The 18,923-nt window shown below is 44.4% G+C and overlaps 1 protein-coding gene across 1 annotated transcript; it reads right to left on the bottom strand.

Moving 5' to 3' along the window:
• Positions 1 to 1,001: 1,001 nt before the first annotated feature.
• Positions 1,002 to 12,087, bottom strand: COPS8 (COP9 signalosome subunit 8). The gene is made up of 8 exons (XM_040604339.1): positions 11,938 to 12,087; positions 8,937 to 9,007; positions 7,321 to 7,369; positions 6,592 to 6,724; positions 5,537 to 5,644; positions 4,997 to 5,059; positions 3,823 to 3,864; positions 1,002 to 2,463 (listed from the first exon to the last, which is right to left on the bottom strand). Exons 1-8 carry the CDS (start codon positions 12,013 to 12,015, stop codon positions 2,384 to 2,386), a joined length of 624 nt encoding a protein of 207 aa, XP_040460273.1. The 5' UTR covers positions 12,016 to 12,087; the 3' UTR covers positions 1,002 to 2,383.
• Between the last annotated feature and the right edge of the window lie 6,836 nt (positions 12,088 to 18,923).

Raw genomic sequence — 18,923 nt, forward strand, 5'->3', positions numbered from 1 at the left:
GAAGTGTCGTACAATGCTGAAATTTCACCTACTGTTCACTGCCCATTTGTTTTCCATGCATGCACTGCACTAACCAGAGAGAAAAACCCTGAATAAGAATGTTCAACAATGCACACCAACCCAGTTACCACTGCTGACGAAAGATACTCAAGTCACAGTCATTACAACACCGAGAACACAGGCACTCAAGAGATGTTAGAAAAGTGCCAATCATGGAAAGGATCAGAAACAAACAGAAAATATTCTGCTGCTGTTGTGAGCCATGCTATAGCTACTACATGACTAGTAAGAGTGTCAACAAGCAGCCCCTCTGAAAAAAGGGTATTTGTGAACCAGAAACCATGATAAAGGGCAATGAGGATGAAAGATCTGAGATCGTTTGGATTCCAAATGAGTACAAACAAAGAAATGTGGCTAGGAGCACGGTACTCAAGACAAGTTACGAGTTAATGCCATACCCAAAGCTAAAAGCCAGCTTAAATTTTACAGCAGACCAGAGAACTCAAAATTATGAGCTTGTTAGAACTGAGCAGAGAGGAGTCAAACTTCCTATATTTGATATAGAGTCGATACCAGATTTGAGACAGCCACAACTACCAGTATCCACGTTGCTCCTCTCCTACTACCATTTATTAAGTACAAGTGGTTAGTAATCCCTTAATCATGTCTAATTTTCATGGCTGCAAGCAGGGTTGTCCTTGTGTGCTACAAACAACTGCAAAGCTGCACAATACATACACACAAGGGGAAATTTTCACTTAGCTCTTCAAGTACCTTACACCTTTGAATATTGGAAGACATCTGAAGGGTACCTTTTTTAAGATATAAAATGATACAAATACTGCACACAAAGCTGTTCAAAATACCTGTCTAAGCGTAATGTGTTGTACTAATCTTTAACTAGCCCTACCCAAATAAGCCCCATAAGAATTCATTAAAAAAACAGCCAAACGAGAACAACTGTAGCCCAAGGAAAATTAAGAAAAATCAAGTACACAAGGTCAGTGTAAACATGTTCTTTAATATCACTGAAGATAAATTTAGAAATCCAAGTCAGGTGGGTTTCAAATAAATAATCATTTTGAGTAAGTGTTTACATATAAAGGGAGCTCTCAAAGCAGCAGTGCACAGTTTATAATTCCTCCCTGCTAACACATCCCTCCAACAAGAGAATGTACAGTAGGTAGTGCACACTGGAACAAAAACAATCACAACACAGGGCACACTTGCCATCTTTGACGATACCACTGAATATGACGCTGAAAAGGAGGGAGAAGCAAATGAAGGCATGTACTGCCTTTTAAAGCACCACTATTTTCCCATAGTCTTTTTACCAGCATAATAGAAATAAGAAGCCTGGGAATACAAGTCATCTTTCTGCTTCTAAAAATCCACTCTTAACTCAAAGATTCACACAGCAGTGCTCCGATACAGAAAATGTATATCTCAAACTGACATTGCAGGATAACATATCATCCCCATCTCAATTGGTCTCTACTCAGGGACACCTCTTACTTTTTAAATTCCTCTCCAATAACTGCAGGTGTAATCTAGAAAGCTTAAAGACAGGGAAGAGCTGTTGTTTCTTGTAGATCCTGGCACACTGTACTACAGAACCAAGACATGACAGGCCTCAAGAAGGTGTATGGTTACCCAGCAAATTATCTGGTGTTCTACATAGCTCAAATAAAACCTTCCAAAAGTAGAAATTTTTCCTCAAAGTGAAGATTTGCCTTTTTTAAATGCTCCAATTATTCTGTTATAAAAATATGCCCAATGTGAAATCTCTCCCATCAAAACAGAAGATTTAACAAACTAGGAAGACCAATGAGAAAACATTGTAAATATGCCACAAATATACTTGCAAAAGAGTTACTGTGAATTGTTTTCTTCTTTAAGTTACTATTTCATCAGAATATTTTCTCTATGCAGATAGGGGTGGGGCAGTCTTCCACGCTTTGTACTTCAGTTCAATAGGCAACTGATCTGTGATAAGCAAACCAGTACTCCCCATAGAAGCACACAACCTACTAGCCTAAATTTCTCAACACACCCAACCTGCTTCATTATTCACTTTTTCTTCTCCATTCCTAACATACCTGAAAAATGTTCTGTCTCTCTGCTATGAGTCAATAATAAAAAAACCTTACTATATAATACTGCTGTGTACCTACTGAATAAATATTACAAGAGTTAAGGACTGTTTCAATTGCTAGCTTGGCTTTGGCAAAACATGAATTGGGCTAACATACACTGTATACTTCACACATTTGAGTCAGGGATGCTGCAACGTTTAACAGATACAAAATGAAGTAAATCTTAGATTTCTAAAACTGTCAGTACACAGGATTCCCAAGTTGTTCCGAATACAGGATCAGGGTAATCAATTTTCAAGGAAAGCCACATAGTCAGTCAATCTGGCCAACTGCTGTTCATTTGGAATTGGTGGAACCGGAGCAGGTTCTACAAAGATAAAACAAATGCATCATTAACGAAAATAAGAAAGTAAATCCATCTGCAATACCACCCATCACAACAGTAAGGAAAAAAATTAAATGCATCAGACTGTTAAACAGTCTTACGGGGGCTATATCTTTAACTGTACCTCCTACCTACACAGCTTTAGCTGACATTACTTTTGTTATCTGCAACATTAAGTAGTCCAAAAGTCAGTAACAGCAGAGATAGCTGTATTAAGTTCCAGTTGTCAGCAGTCTCCAGAATTTTTTATGCATACATTGGAGTCTGGATAACAAAGACTTCTTGACAAGAATGCTCCTGGAGCTCTTCAGTTGCTCCTTTCCTTACAAGTTGCCATACAGAAGATGCCAAATAAATCTACTGGGTCATCTGACAAAGCACAGCAAAGTGCTGCACGGGTTGCAGGAGAACACAGTGCACATGCAGACCCTTCTATAAATGCCAGCTAATCTGAGACTACATTTTAACAATAGGTTGGAAGACAAGTGACTGAAGCCAGGGAGATAAGTTAGGATTTAAAAATCAGAAATAAAAAGTAGCAGGGAAATTTGCATTTACCCTTCCTGAAGGGGTTAACAGTAGCATTCACAATACAGTTAAAGTAGACATACTGCTTTGGGCTGCAAGTATGTGACAGAAGAGGCTGACAATCAAGAGAATGTTTTTCAAAAAGCAAGACCCCAGCTCTTGAAATTGGCTTAGAATTAAACCTCTCAATTTAAGACACTTTTGAAAACTGTTAAGACACAGCAAGTCACCAATTCAGATCTGCGGTCACCATGTTGTGAATGACAGAGACAACAGCATTTTGAGAGTCAGCATGATACAACATACTACACCTCAATCTATAGTTGAGCTCTGAGTAAAACCAGAAGATTGCTTTCTGCTGCAGGGGAGACTTCAGAACTCCCACATCACACAAAAGCAATGAAACCTACTTAAGAGTTGCTTTGTGAAACAATTGCCTCTAGAGTCAGATGTTTTAGCCATAATCTTACTGTTTTACAGGTGCCATCTACCCCTTCTTGGAATCTGCTCCCTACTTCAGCTATAGGAGGGGGAATCTCAGGCACTCATTAAGATGTGAGGGAAAGAGAAGACAGAGTAAGAAACATGTTCACATGTGGGGTGCAGTTTTGGTTGGTTGGGGTTTTTTTGTGGGTTTTATTTTGGGTTGTTTTTTTTTTTTTTTGAGGTGGGGAGTAACAATATTCACTTCTCTAGGACCCAATTCCCATTTTGCGATGCTGATAAAATTGTGTTTCTATTAATAACATTTAGACATATTTAATTAATCATATTTAGACATATGCAAGTAGATTATATATAAACAGAAAGTACCTGATGAAGGAATAAATCTGTTAAAGGAAGCTTCCAGCACACCTGAAGAAAAACATAGAATTTAGACCAATAGATCAATTTTAAACAGTTCTATACAGCAAGCCAAAACTGGATGAAAAGGTTAAACCTGTTCAGCTATCATGTTTTACTTCATAGCTAAAAAGCACAATAGCCAAGGTTTAGGCGGTTAGACATGCAGCTTCAAACAGATCACAGACTCCTGCCTCTTTCTTTTGCCTCAATAGTAGTTCTTGCACACACTTTTGGAAAAAACCCACACGTATCTAGTTTCCAGTACTCATAAGCACTGCATATTTTGCAACCAGTTAATAAAAAAACCCAATCACATAAAAAGCTCAGGGCTCCGGTTGGTTATGTGCCCTCAGGGATAAATTTCAACACCTTGCCTGGCACATGTTTATTATGATGTTCTGGGCTCTGAACGCCTAAAAATTCTGCCCATACAAACAGTGTATTTTCTTAGCCTATTAGATGCTGCCCTTTTGGATATGCCATAATTTGGCTCCTTCTTCTAGAGCTGCACTGTACAGTTTAAGAGCAGTCATTTCATCTTGTCTTCACAGCTTAACATTTATTTTTACCACAGTCATACCTTCAGCAAAAAAAAGCCAAGTATTTCTGCAGGAACAGATATTCTGTTATCAACACCATGACAAAGAAAAGATCGAGTAGAATAAATTTCAGAAAGCAAAGGAAATTATACCAACAACTGGAGCTCCTCAAAACACAAAGATTCACTAGATCCCTGCCAAAAGACCTTCTACTTCTCCTGAAAAAATCCTCAAGTTCAAAATGGTATATTTTAACTCATCTTTATTAGATTAAGACATGTCATTTGAGGTCATCCAACTTATGTTCCACTGAGTCAGAGCCAGCAGCAGAGGAGGAGAAGGAGAAACCATAGCATATCCTGTCTGCTTTTGTTTAAAAAACAGTTAATTTGAGGATGTAGTTTATCCAAACTACTTGTAACCCCAAACCAAACTCACTACTTTGTACTTCCTACATTTTCTAAATATTCTATGTTGATAAGTGCCATAAGCCTCCACAAAAAATATCTAAAGTATTGTGCAAAACCTCTTAATTAAAAACTAACACCTAATTACTAGATAATGCTAAACTCTATGACGAATGAAATAACAGCTCCACCTACCTGTTTTTTTAGGCATTACCATACGAGTTGAAAAGTCTGCTTGCCAGCCCTGCTCTAACACACCTGAAAAGGCATTTTTACATTTGTAAGAACAAATACCTTAATGACTGCTAGAATTGCAAAATAAAGATGCACATTAAGACCAGTAGAAAAGTATCTCAGTTCACTGCCTGTACACCACAACTCCAAGACATGTATTTCATATAAAAATGCTTTTATTTAAACATGTAGTTCAACAAATAACATCATGAAAGTAATAGCACATGGGACTAGCTTAATCGACTACCTTCACTCTTCCCTCACCATTGAATTGCCTTAACATTTCCACACAGAGAAAGGGGAGGATAACCAACGGCAACTAGTGGCAATAAAAATGAACACTTATCCAGAACAAAAGACGACATTTGTCTCTATTCACTGCCCCATCACTTCTCTTTACAGCAGTTTCAGAATTTCTACACGTTTCTATTTACCATCACTTACAGCCCTCTGATCTCAATCATCTGTAGAAAAACTACTGAGTAAATAAATACAAAGTACCTTTCACAGCTTCTTCTACAGGAAGCCCAACAAAGGCTGCAAAATCATCTGCAACTATTGAGGTATATGCCTGAGAAACCAGTCCAAAGGCTCGTCTCCTAGTTGCATCTAAGAAGAGATGAACACTGTGAGCAGACAGTAGACTAATCTCCAGAACTAGGAGATCTGAAAACATTTAACACATTTGTAAAACCACTAGCACCCTTAAAGCTAGCACTTTCCCCCTCCCTTCCCATAACCCACTGAAATACTACAGTCAGCAGCCAGAGACAACAGCTTGCTCTATGCCAGGACAAAACCCCCTCAGAGACCACATTTAACTTCCAAATGCAGTTTGCAGCATCTTGGGTACAACCACCAGTATGTAAACCAGTTAAGGAAACTGCTTCTGATGGCATTCTCCATTTGCAGTAAACTTGCATCAAACAATTCAGAATCAGAAAAAAAGAGAAAACAACTAAACTATTCATGTCTTTTTTTCCACATCTACTTTGATAACAAGGCCTCTAAAAATCAGTTGTTTCTGAAGTTACAGAGGATTTGTTATTGCAAAGTAACTTGGAAGGCTTTTCAGCAGTCTGTACTGCCCTCTGGTAGCAAGACTTTGCATATTACTGTTACATAGTCTACAAAACATTTGTCTACAGCCACATTTAAAGAGAAATCTTTCCGTAAGTGTTGCAAAGTGCTGAACTGCCAAGCCAAGTCCCCTAGATTACTGGTTAAAACTGGGTAAACTAATGGTCTCTTTTGCTATTATAGAACAAAACGTATAGTGTACAAAATTCCACTATGAAAGAACATATACAATCACATACACAATCTTAATAAAAACAATTCAGTTTGTTTCTACAAGGTTTTGTAATGAGCTTTTTATTTACAGCCAATACCTAAAATCCTTTAAGTAAAACCTACGAAAACTTGGCAACAATCTTCCTCAGCACTTTGATTTTTCATAACAGTCATTTGTCTAGTTGCCTATTTGTGTTTGAGCACAGAGAAATAATTTATGGTAACATGTAATTCCATGCTACCTACAGAAGTTCACTCTGTACCTCTAAGTGCTTCCATGATTGGTTGAATAGTCTCGGACCACTGATGTGCACTGATTGTTGTATAGATTCCTGGAAAGTCTCTCTGCCAGATCCTTTGTCCTACTGACCAAACTGCACCAAGTTCAGCATTTGCCTGTTGTGACAAAAAAAAACCCCACCAATTAATCCAGAACAGCATATTCTCTATAGTGACCATACTGTATAAACCTACTTCTGTTCCCTTCCCTTTCCCATTGCAAAAGTAACACTACAACACCTGTAAAGATGAACAGACAAGCACTGGCAAATCTTGTTCTAGCAGGTATCACTGCTGCAAGCTCCCTGGTCCATCCTCTACCAAAATTTTATCGCCCACGTAAGCAAAGCCTGCTCCCATCAGTTATACCAATCCAGGCTCACATACCAGCTAAACCAATCGTGTAGGATAATCCACACTTAGGCTACTGACTGGAATTGCAAAGAGACAGGCACAACGTATTTTCTGCTTAAAGATACTTCCCTCTTCAGTAGAGGCTTTATAAAGTAGAGGCGGTTTGCACAGTGAAGCGAATTTTCAATTTGAAAGTCTTGCAATCTTGATGACAGGTCACATCTGCTGAGCATGTAGTTCACAGCACAGAACCAAACCCGAGGCTACTCACCCAACAGAGTCCTTGGGGGAAAAGTCATTATTTGTGAGCTTTATGAAACTTTTTTTTAGTATGAAACAGCATTTCATGAAGTACTTACAGATTTGATAGCAGGAGGGATTCTTTTCCAAAGATACCGCGCGTTATTCCTAAAAAAATTTAAGTTAAAAATACTTCTCAATAACCCAATGTTTGCTACACGGACACCAAAAGATTTGTTCAGATGCTGTAATTAACACAGTCTCATCTCAATGCTTTAAAAGATTCATTCTTCATCTACTGAAGTAAAAAACCAAAGTTACTCTTAGAGTAGATAACATGACTGCCACAAAACAACAAATAATTCATTAACTGCCTCATTTAACCCAAGTTTAGAAAAGGTTTTTCATTTATCTACCCTAGGCAGCATTTCACAAAAGTTAGTTTTGCAGTTTTATCTTTGGAATAGCTGCCTCTGATGAACACACATACAAACAGTAACTTTTCATAGCATCAATTGTCATTTAGATCAGTGGTCTCCAAATCTCAATCATGCACTTCCAGCAGAAAAACATTTTTGAGCATGCACCCCCCCGTACATTTATAAGTTACATACATGTACAACTGTGTTAATATATTATGCACATTATAAAGCAAACAAATATAGAAATTAAAAAGAATTAAATAAACACCATTTAAAGATATTTTAATTTAACTTATTAACAGTACAAGAATACTTTCTTCATGTGCCCACACCTCACTTTGCATACCGAAGATTTAAACTGTTTTGTGCATGTTCCTCCCAACCCAGCTTTGTCACATACATTCTGGAGATGTGGACATATTGAAATATTTACTCATTGATCTTCAGAGCATAGCAGTCAAACTGAAATGGTTACAAATTCCCCAAAAGGTTTAAAATGCAAAATAGAGAAAAAGACTCACTGCTTTTCACTAAAGCACAATTTAAAACTTCACCATCATTTGAACCAAGGCTATCTGCATTAAACTTAATACTCTGTATCAGCATTCAGGGAACTTGCCCTGGAAGAATATACATCTACAATGCAATAACACACTCCGAACTTCAAATCCCCACACCAATGCTTACTTTGGCTTGATAATCAAACATGGCTGAATATTCTGCCTGAATAAGTAATTGGCAATTACTACATAAAACCCTAAACACAGTGAATCAAGTTCACACAGGGACACTGTAATAACCCATCAGATTGCATTCAAAGGATTACAGTTTAATGCAGCTTTAGCTCATTCAAGCCAAGAGCACCCCTCATTTCTAACACATACAGTTCAGAGTTATCCTGCTGTAATGTAAACACAAGGAGCATCTCGCAATCCTATTCAAAGCAAATGCGGCCTTGAAAAGCTACAAATCAAAACACTGACATGTTCAACACTTTCTAAAGAGCCAACTTCACTATTTAAGGAACTTTCTCCCTAAAGCAGATCTGTTTTCCTACAGCTCAAAAGAGTGGGCAACAGCAAACAGCAGAGAATAACTTTCCCAACAGAGCAAGGGGTGAAAGACTTAATTTCATTAATATTAAAAAAAAACCCCAAAACAATAAACCACAAACCAAACCACAGTACTGCCTAGGATTGATAATGCCTATTTTGTCAGTCACACAACCAATTGCTAATATTCTGGCAACTGCAGCTCAAGCTGACAATGACAAATTCAGTATCTGAAGCTAAAGATTAAGACAAGCCACTTACATGTCATTATGCAACAGGTATAAAGCTAGAAGTTGGCCATAAACAAGGGGTGTTGCAATTCCTCCAGGGGCCTAAAAAACAAGTACAAATAATATGGTTACATATTTTAAGAGAAGTATCTCACAAAATACAGCCGGAAGCCAAGTTTAATGAAAACTGAACACTTCAAGACAATTTCCACAACCACCCATAATAAGTCTGGACAAATTGTCACAGTTGCTATGTTGTGCAAGTTAACTCTTCATTGTAAGATAAACTGCATTGATACATGCTAGAAGTTTTACTTAGAAAACTTAAGTTTGTTCTTTTGAATGAAGTAAGCTTGTATCTTTCATTACTCTAACGTTCTAGCTTATGCTCATGAAAGCAGTAACCATCTCACTTTACAGTTCCTCACAAACAGCTGTTTTTAGGCACTCATGATTTCATTTGAGTTAAACTTCATTTCAATTCAGGATGCTCCACCAGAGCACAGCTTCTCTACTCACTTGAGCTGCCCTTCTTAAAAGTCGAAACTAAGCTTTGACACTTGACACACTTCAGACCTCACAAATCATACAAGCAGAAAAAATTGAGTTATAATAAAATTATAAAATTTTGAAAGTCTATAATCATTTAAAAGCTAAAAAGATTTCCAATAAGATTTTACTCATTTATCAAAGGATAGTGTAGCAAGCACTCACAGGAAGCCAGTTATGCAGCTATTTGATTTTATTACATGTGTGATTTATAGGCTCATCTAAGCCAAAAGCAGGTGATTAGCCATGTCATGGAGCAGATATCATTGTCCCCAGCCATTCTCACACTTCCCAGGGCTCATCACCTACATAAAAATACAACGGTTTCTGCAGCTGTTCCTTGGATTATGCCCAGTGAAACAAAGCAAATTAATTCACACCACCTGTTTTAACTGTGTAAGTTCACCTTTAGTGTCTCCACACTAAAGAGAAAACTCGTTAATTTCTCTGCCAGAAGACTAGCAGAACAGAAGGGAAAGTTAACTACCACCAAAGCAACTAGACTTATAATCTAGTCTTACTGAAGGAAGCTCTGTGGCTCCACCTATCCTGCAACAAAAAACACAGTTTATGTATCAACTCACGATCTAAAACATGAAGCCTGTCAGCATATATTATTGTGCCAATAAGAATCTTCATATGGATGCAGACATGCACAGCAAATAAGTTATCAGCCTTTACAAAGCATTTGGGAACAGTTTTCCAGGGGTGTATCTGTTACCATTTACTCTAAGACTCTGCTCGCACACACAGCAGAAACTTTGAGCAGAGCACAGCTGAAGTCCAGTGACCCATCGAGGTCCAACGCCACACGCTCTGCAGCAGGGAGGTGAGAAGGATATGTTACACTTCCTCGGGTGGCTGCAGAAACAAAGTCCAAAGCCTGCTAAGCTCTACCCACACCATTCAGAACTCACCCTGACACAACTCTCCCACCACTCCAGAGGCCAAAAGGCCGGGCAAAGCCACTGCAAGGTAGGTTCAAATCATTACCCAAATCAAGTATCAACCCATGTTTTGAAGCTTTTAACACGTGAAGGGGAGCAAAAAAGGTAACTCCCTTTACAGAAATACAATGTATAAGAACCAACATTTCCTCACAGCAAGCTATTCAGTGACTGTTAATACATGGTGTTAGTCCTCTGACCACAGCATCTCATAACCCTACGTATCCCTCTACCCACACTTATCTAATACATGCCTTAGCAGTAAGTGCTGTGCACATGCTCCTCCAAAGGGAATACTGAACCATTCCCACCAGGAAGGGGTAGACACACTCAACTCTCGCACATGGTACAAGGGCACTCCTCTGCTTCTCTATGCTTATGTGCCCATTACTTGAGGAACCACATAGCTCATTTTCAGCGCAACGATCTCCCTCCAGCTTCATTAACGTTCTTCTACAGAACTCAGGGCATAACAAGAAGCTACAGCACCATGCTGAGAATATGAGAGGCGTGTGGGCTCAGCATAGAAACAGGGCAGAGAAACACCAGCTGATGCTTGATGATGCACACCCATATGTGTAGGGACCCCTTCCATTTAGGGATTGGATTTTTCACTGCAAAGCTGTGTGGTTTGTTAACACCAAAGTTCTGCTGTGCCAGTGATCATGTACAGGATCAACTGTCTCCCTTCAATTGCTAGGGCGGCAAGATCTAAAAGCCAGAATCATTAAAGAGCGCTTGAAAGAGGAAAACTCCAAAGTTTTCCCTTCTTTCAAATCACTACAGTAGGACGCATGAGCCGTAAATTTTTCCTTTAGAAAAGCCCTGGAAACGCTGCAAGATGAGAAAGGCTCTTTGGGTATCACTTGGGAAGAGCTTTTAGCATTAACATGGTGCCACTTGGATTTACCCCAGGGTGCAGTCTGGTACACTAACACTGCATGCAGTCTGACTTAAAAACTCATCAAGTGATAAAATTCAAAGCAGCGCAGAGGAAGCCTCTGGTGTGAGCTCCCATAATAAACGCACCATCAATCTAATAGCAATTCTCCAAGCCTGGGTCAGTGCTCCACTTACCTGTTCAATATCTTCTTTTTCTTAACAACGTGAGATACACAGAGACCCATGAACTTCTCTCTCACACGCACCCTCCAAAAATACCCTCGTAATTGTACTAAGACGCACTCGTTTTGTCTGCAACTTGCAAGTTTCTAAAAAGCTTTCTGGCAGGCTTTCACACGAGCAGCCAGTTCAAACACTGAACCCTTATCAACCTCACAAAGACAGTCATGAATACCTGTCCTTGCAGGATCAGGTTAGCCTCTCAAAACAGCGCTTTCAGACAAAAGTCCGCATTTACCGCGACCAGAATTACTGCTAACCCTGACCCACGCCGCCAGAAACCCTCGGGCCCGCAGCCACCAGCGCGGCGGAGCGACACCGAGCCCCGAAGCTCCGCCGGGGCACTCGGGGCCTCAGCCAGGCCCCGGCGCCCCCGGGCCCCTCCCGGTGCTGCGCCCCCCCGCACCACAGTACCTCAAGCTCCTGGGTCTCGCACTGCTCCAGGAGCTTCTTGAAGCTGAAGGAGTTCTCTGCCATCACCGCCACGGGCATCTTCCCCTCACGGCACCCCACCGCCAGCCAGAACCGCCTCCCCTTAGGAGGCGGCCGCGCCTTGACATCACTTCCGTCGCGAGCATGACGCACTTCCGCCCGCAACATAGAGCACGCTAAGCCGATCTAGCACCACCTTTTTGATGCTCTGGAGGACTGCGGGGCCGGGTTCCAGGGCGGGCGGAGGGCGTGGCCAAGGCCGCGGCGCGCCGGGCCGGCGGTGGGGGCGTGGCGGGGCAGCACGTGCGGCACCGGCGTCTTTTAGGGAACAGGTCGGTTATGCCGCTTTTCCGCATTATTTCTGCGTGCTTGTGTGTAATAAAATTTCTGCGTGCTTGTGCTGTGTGACGCGTAAGGGACATACCCTGCATGGAATCACAGACTGATGGAACAGCTTGGGCTGGAAGGGGCCTTGAAGATGACTTAGTTCCACCCCCACCCCCCCCCGCCACGGGCAGGGCCACCTTCCACCAGCCCAGGCTGCTCACAGCCCCATCCAGCCTGGCCTTGAACACTGCCAGGGATGGGGCAGCCACAGCTGCTCTGGCCAACTTGTTCCAGTGCCTTCACAGGAAAGAATTCCTCCCTAATACCTAATCCAAATCCACCTTCTCTCAGTTTAAAGCCATTGCCCCTTGCCCTGTCCCCACACGTCCTTGTAAAAAGCCCCCTCCAGCTTCCTTGCGGCCCCTTCAGGCCCTGGCAGGCTGCCGTAAGGTCTCCCCGGAGCCGTCTCATCCCCAGGCTGAACAACCCCAGCTCCCAGCCCGCCCTCACAGGAGAGCGGCTCCAGCCCTCTGATGGTCGTCGTGGCCTCCTCTGGACCCGCTCCAACAGGTCCATGGACCTTCTTATGCTGGGGGCCCCAGGGCTGAACGCAGCGCTGCTGGGGGGGTCTCACCAGAGCGGAGCAGAGGGGCAGAATCCCCTCCCTCCACCTGCCGGCCAAGCTTCTCATACAACTAATTTGCTTTCCACCACCACCCCCCACAGCCCCATATCCCTTGAACGAAGCCTGACCCCAGCACTGCCCCAAACACCATCCCCAAAACCATTTATTCTTCACATTCAGCCAGGGACCCCTCCAGCCCTTTACAAGACAGTTTCCCCAAACTCTGCTCAAGAGCTGCACCACCCCGATGCAAAATTAGGGTGCCCTATGCCAGCCTGACCCCACTGGAGGTGTTCCTCACAACACCCATGCTTTGGGGTTGAAAAAAGAAAAGCATATGGACGCTTAGCCTCTTGACGCTATGGCATAAAGGAAGGCTGGCATAAAGCCTGACCCCTTTGCTGGGGAGGCTTTGTGCTCCAGGAGAGGTCTTGGCTATGGAAAAACAAAAATAATGTGTGTTTGTGTTCACTTTGGGATTTTCCCGGGGAAGAGCACGTTGGCAGAGGGCTCCAGGTGATGGCACTGCTGCTCTGCCGGCTCAGGCATCGCTTTTCCCAGCCACTGACCTCGCATCCCGCTCCCGTCTCCACCAGCCGCATCAATCCGGACGGCTCTTCGTTGCCCCCAGCTCCACGCTGGTGTCACTTTGACGTTCGGACATCTGAGAGGAACACTGGCCTCACCTTTTGCTCCCATTCCCAATTATCTCGTGCTTTTCGGGAGGCAAGGAAGGGAGCAAAGCGGGTGGCAGCTTGTGATGGTGCCAGTGGGAGACCTTCCCTTAGCACTGGCGGGGCTGGGGTCAGAGCATCCTGGATTGCCACCATGGAGCACGTTGATTCGGGACAGCTTCACCGTGATGGGATGTCATGGGGTGGCAATCCTCCATCCCGATGTGATCCTCCTTCCCGGTGCCAGGTGGGAAGGCACAAGCGGGTCGCTGACACTGCTGGCCATGGGCACAGAGCCAGTGCCTCTGTGTGTGCTCCTGCTCTCTGCAGGGACGCAATTTCATTTTTTTTGGAAAAAAACCCAGTAAAAATGGAGCAGATGAGAGCTTTCCGCGAGAGGGCACTAGCTGCAAGAGAAACAACCTTAAAAGGCCAAGGCAACCGGAGCGGGGCTGTGGCCACCTCCAAACTTCCCACTATCCCTTTTGTGCAAGAAACTCTTTCCATTTTGGGGCAGTCAGGCTCTTTTTTATATTTCTTTTTGCAGGATTTCATTAAACTTTGGGGACAACAAAGGAAGTGTTGCTTTCCAGTTTGGTTAGCTGAGCCTCCCAAAGCCACCAGGACGTCTCTGGAGGCAACGCCTCGGCGTGGGGGCAGCCGGAAAAGTTGTTTCCTCTCTCTTTTTTTATTCTTCCCTCCATCCCTCTCCGCTCGCCTTTCTGCAATGCCCCAGAGGCCATCTCCCTGCAAGCCCCAGGTGCTGTCCTCACCATGCTCCGCGCCTGCCCTGGCTCAGCCAGAGCAATGCACCGAGCTGAGCTGCACACTTCAGCTGCTGAGAGGCATGTGCTTCCCTGTGGGGTTTCCTACTGAAAAATCCCTCCACTGGTGGAAACTTCCTCTGTGTCACCAATTTCAGTGCTCCGTGTTGGCTTATTGGTATATTGTTTCCTCCATGTGCATCAGCTGCAAACCCTGCTATTGCAAGAGCTGGGGATGCTGCCAGAGCAGCTCGGCAGGGTCTTCAGGACCCTTCCTTGCCCCATAAGCAAAGAGGAAACCTGGCATCACAGCTGGGAGGTCAACCCTTTGAGCAAGGTGCTGTAACAGCCTCTCTTGCCTTCCTGTCTTGAGCAAGAGCAATTTCCACACCACCACCAACAGGGTTTCGCTCAGTCCTGGGGCAGAGGCTGGTTGCAAAGGGCTTTAACCAGTGTCTCGTGGGCCAGGAGATGCCATCTGCCAGGGATGTTCAAAGAGCCCAAATATTTACTTTGAAAGGGGCTGGGTCTGGTTAATAAGGAAGCCCAGCCCTGGGTCCCCAGGCAGCAGAAAGCGAGGCAGCACAGCTGTACCTGGAGAGCTGTTACCAGCGGGTTGGTTTCGGCATGAGGACCTAATTTCATAGAGACAAATTTCACTGTGGAGATTTCTGTTCTGGTCATGGGCCAAGAAGTCTGAGTATATTTTAATTCTGTCAGATTAAAATAGTAAACAGCCAACTTACAACAAAACCAGCCCTTTGCAAACAAGGAAACTCCTGGGTACATGGGCAAACTGTGGCTGCTTGTTCCCGCAGAGACCAGCTCCCGTCCCATCCCAAAGATGGCACAGAGTGGCTCCATCCATCCCTGTGGTCACCCTTGTGTGGATTTGCAAAGCCCAGAGCATGGCAGGCTTCAGGACCAGAAAGCATACATTAAAACACTACACCAGCACCCTGACATCATTGCATCACCCCCTGCTGAACAGTTTTCCTCCAGATAAGAGCAACAGCCCTCTGCAAGCAGAATTTGTCAAATCACATGGCTCAGGCTGATGTCTCATTGCCCTGTCGGCACTGTTCTTACCCCGTGGCTTCTGTTGAAGTGAAACGTTTCTTGAAAAAATGATTAATTGAGCCCAAACCTGCCCTTTTGCATGCATGTGCTGCATCCTCCCTCTCTCTTTTCCCCCTTTTCCAAAGCTTTTTTAGGCTGTGATAACATTTTCAGGGAGGAAAGAAAGGGGAAAAACAGAGAGAGAGGAATACTCTTCTTTTTGCATGCTTTACACTTTTTGCATCACCAAAATAAAATACAGCAAATCTGTCATATTTCCAGGATTATTACAAATCTGGGAGTTTTGGGTGCTGTTCCTGGGGTTGTGCTGGGCTGGTGCAGGATGAGCTTGGTCCTTGTATGGTGGCATCATCCAGCACCTCCAGACACTGACTGAGACTGCCTGAGATGGCATCCCAGGAAATCATGGGGTCATTTATTTTATTAAGGAACTTCTCTTCAGCTCAGGCACCAAAAGAAGAGGCCAGACTCAGAAAACAGCTGAGCATGTTGGAAAATCTGTCCCACTGGCAAAGCCAACCACATTAAATTAACAGGAAAACGCCTTGACTTGAAAGGATCCTGATTATTCTTTAGCCCACTGGCTTGAAAAACACTTCAAGACATGGCTGCCAGCTGTTGCAGAATGTAAAGTAAATTTAATATGTTTTTTATTCAGCTCCCGGTGGCAGTGGCATGAAAATCTCAGCAACTCGTTTGTGCCTTCCATGAATTTTAATGCGGTGATGGAAATGGATTCCAGTTCTGCCATCCTGGACAGTCCTAAGGAGCCATCGGTTGTTTTCAAAGTAGTTTTCAAAGCAATACCAAGGCAATTCCAAGAAAGATTAGCAAAGCTGTTGTGGCAGGGCTTTATTTTCCCAGTTGTTTCCATGCGCTGCCTGTGATCTGGAGGTACCCTCTGGAAAGATGATTGCAAGAAGTTTCCCTTTGTCATCTGCTTCAAAAGCTTTGCAGGGGAACAAAAGAATCATGTTGGGGAAAATAAGATGTTAAGTGGTGATACGGAACAACAGGAAAGTTAATTTAATGTGAAAGTTAAAGAAAACGGTGCTACAGGGTCAAGTTGAAGCTCTCCACACCCTTCCCGATCCCCTCAGTGCCCTGATTTATATTAGCTGTGCCTGATATGAGCAAAGGCCATTTCTAAATACATTATTTCCTTCCATGACATCAAAGCTCGTTTTACACCAGCCATCAAAGGGGGCAAATGCCTCGTTTTCAGGAGCTGTGCCCAGCGGAAAGGAAACATGAGCAGATGATGGGAAATTATCATTTCTTTATCCCAAACAATTTTTTTTTTTATAATCATTTCACTTTGTTAGGGGCGTTGGTTTAAACTCCAATAAACAAGAAGCTCTCTGGGATATTGCTTTTTATTTCATCTTCCTCATCCTTGTTTTATCAACTCAAACCTGAGGTCTTGGTTATACGGGATTTTACTACAGCACGGTGGTATAATCAAAGGCAAAATCCTGAAATCAGGGAGGCTGGGGAGCTTGGAGGATGCGTAGGAGACCACAGGGGCCATGGCAAAGTGACCGCTGTGGTATGAGGTGCTGAGGGTTGTTCACCCAGCTGTCCTCGCCCATCGGGCTGTGTGTCCTTCTGCTGCTGCTCCAGAGGAAATCCCCAACCCCCCCCCGTGCTGAGATTTGGGGGTTGGCTGAGCCCCTTCCTGCCCACCCTGAACACCTCTACCCACCTCCCCGGGAGCAAGCAAGAGCGATGGCTTCTGCCAGCAGCTCTGAAGGCAAAGATTGCCCTTTCTTAACTGGCCAAGGGGAAAAAGAGACCCTGTGTGTATTTAACCTAAACGTTGTTTTTATGGCTTTCTAGGCATGTCTGTGCATTTTCCTGTTTTTGCTTTGTTCTACAGGATCCTCAGCCAAGTTTCTGTCCCCTCCCTGGCTCCTGGGCCAGCAGTTCTTGGTATCTGCAATTTTTAATCCTCTAGAGCAAAGACCTTTGGTACCTTTGAGCAATGTAACAGCTCTTCTCCTCACTGTGTCTTTCACCGCACTGCTCCCTTGCTTGAAAATCCCTGAAATCCCCCAAATTTAGGGCAACAAAGGCAGGGGATCCCTGGTCTAGTGTAGGGTGTTTGGGGGATTCGAGCATCCATCGTGGGACATTTTGGAGGATGGAGTGGGAGGATCCCAGGTCAAGCACAGGGTGGATGGGGGATAGAATTGAGGGTCCTAGGTCTAATATGGAGCATTTAGAGGATGGAGCAGGGGGGTCTCTGGTCCAACACAGGGTGTTGGAGGGTATGAATTGCCGGGGGAGTGATCCCTGGTGCAGTAGGAAGCATTTGGGGAACAAAATAGGGGGTCCCTGGTCCAGCTGGGACATTTGAGGGATGAAGCATCCCTGTGCAGGAGCCCTCAGCAGGCTGCAGCCCCTCTCCAACCGATGCCCCTGTCAGCACGATGGGATGCACAAGGTATCCCAGGGGGGCTGCATGCACTGTGAGCCTGGGGGTTTCCTCAGGCACCCTGTCCTCCATCCTCCTTTGGCCTCCCAGCTTGTGCTGGGGCTGGCTGGGGACACACCTCTGCCCCAATCTGCTCCATGGCATCGGCTGCCTGCGAGGTGCCAGGCAGGGAGGTGCTCCTGCAGAAACCTCCCTGCCCGGCTCAGCATCCCCCATCTTAACAGGAACATGATGCATGGCTGTGTCTCCCGGGGCACGCTTTTAAATCTGTTAATCTCCCGTAATCGCACGCGTGTTAAAAAACACCTGTTCCCCCTGCAAAGCCACCGGGATACTGGGTGAGTGTTTGGGTGACTGTAATAAAAGATGCAATTAGAAAGGCAGGCTTTGATCTCCAGGAGGTAAGGAGTTCAGGCAGCTGTGCCGAAACCTCTCCCGCAGTCACTCTTCTACTTTGGTAACATCCTAACAAAGAAGATCTTGTGTCCGTGACGCCTCATTACAGTCCTTCTTCCCAGTGCGCGGCCACCTGTCCTTCCCCACCGCCCAAGCGCGCTGCCTTCAGGGTCCCTTCCCCACCGCTGCTAGTGGAGGGGCGCGAATCGGATTTCACGGCCCTGACGCTTGCTGAGAGCTGCCGGGCTTTGCTCTCGATTACTCAAAGCCCGTGTTGCAATGGCCTCTTTGTTCCCGCAGCCTCGCCTGCCAACAGCTGGGTTCTCCATCCAGCTGTGCTGGGATGCAGGCGAGGGAGCGGGGAGGCAGCCGGGATGTGGGTCGCCACACAGGACCCCCTATATGCATCTCTGGGGACCCTGAGGGAGGGGTGCTTGCCATTCTGCTTGGGCAGAAGAGCCCCTCTCCATTTGATCTGCATCCTGCACAAGGATCCTGTCAGCAAAAGTGGTGACCTAGAAGAAATTGAGTATTAAAGCTTCTGATGAGAGATGCTTTTGTGAGACTGAAAGAGGAAATGCTTGTTTGCTCTTTGATTTCCAAGGATCAGCTGAAATCTGTGTCCTATGAGCAGGACCAAAAAGCCAGAAAATGGTACCTTGACT

Source organism: Falco naumanni, chromosome 8 (assembly GCF_017639655.2).
Source record: "Falco naumanni isolate bFalNau1 chromosome 8, bFalNau1.pat, whole genome shotgun sequence".
Taxonomy (NCBI): domain Eukaryota; kingdom Metazoa; phylum Chordata; class Aves; order Falconiformes; family Falconidae; genus Falco; species Falco naumanni.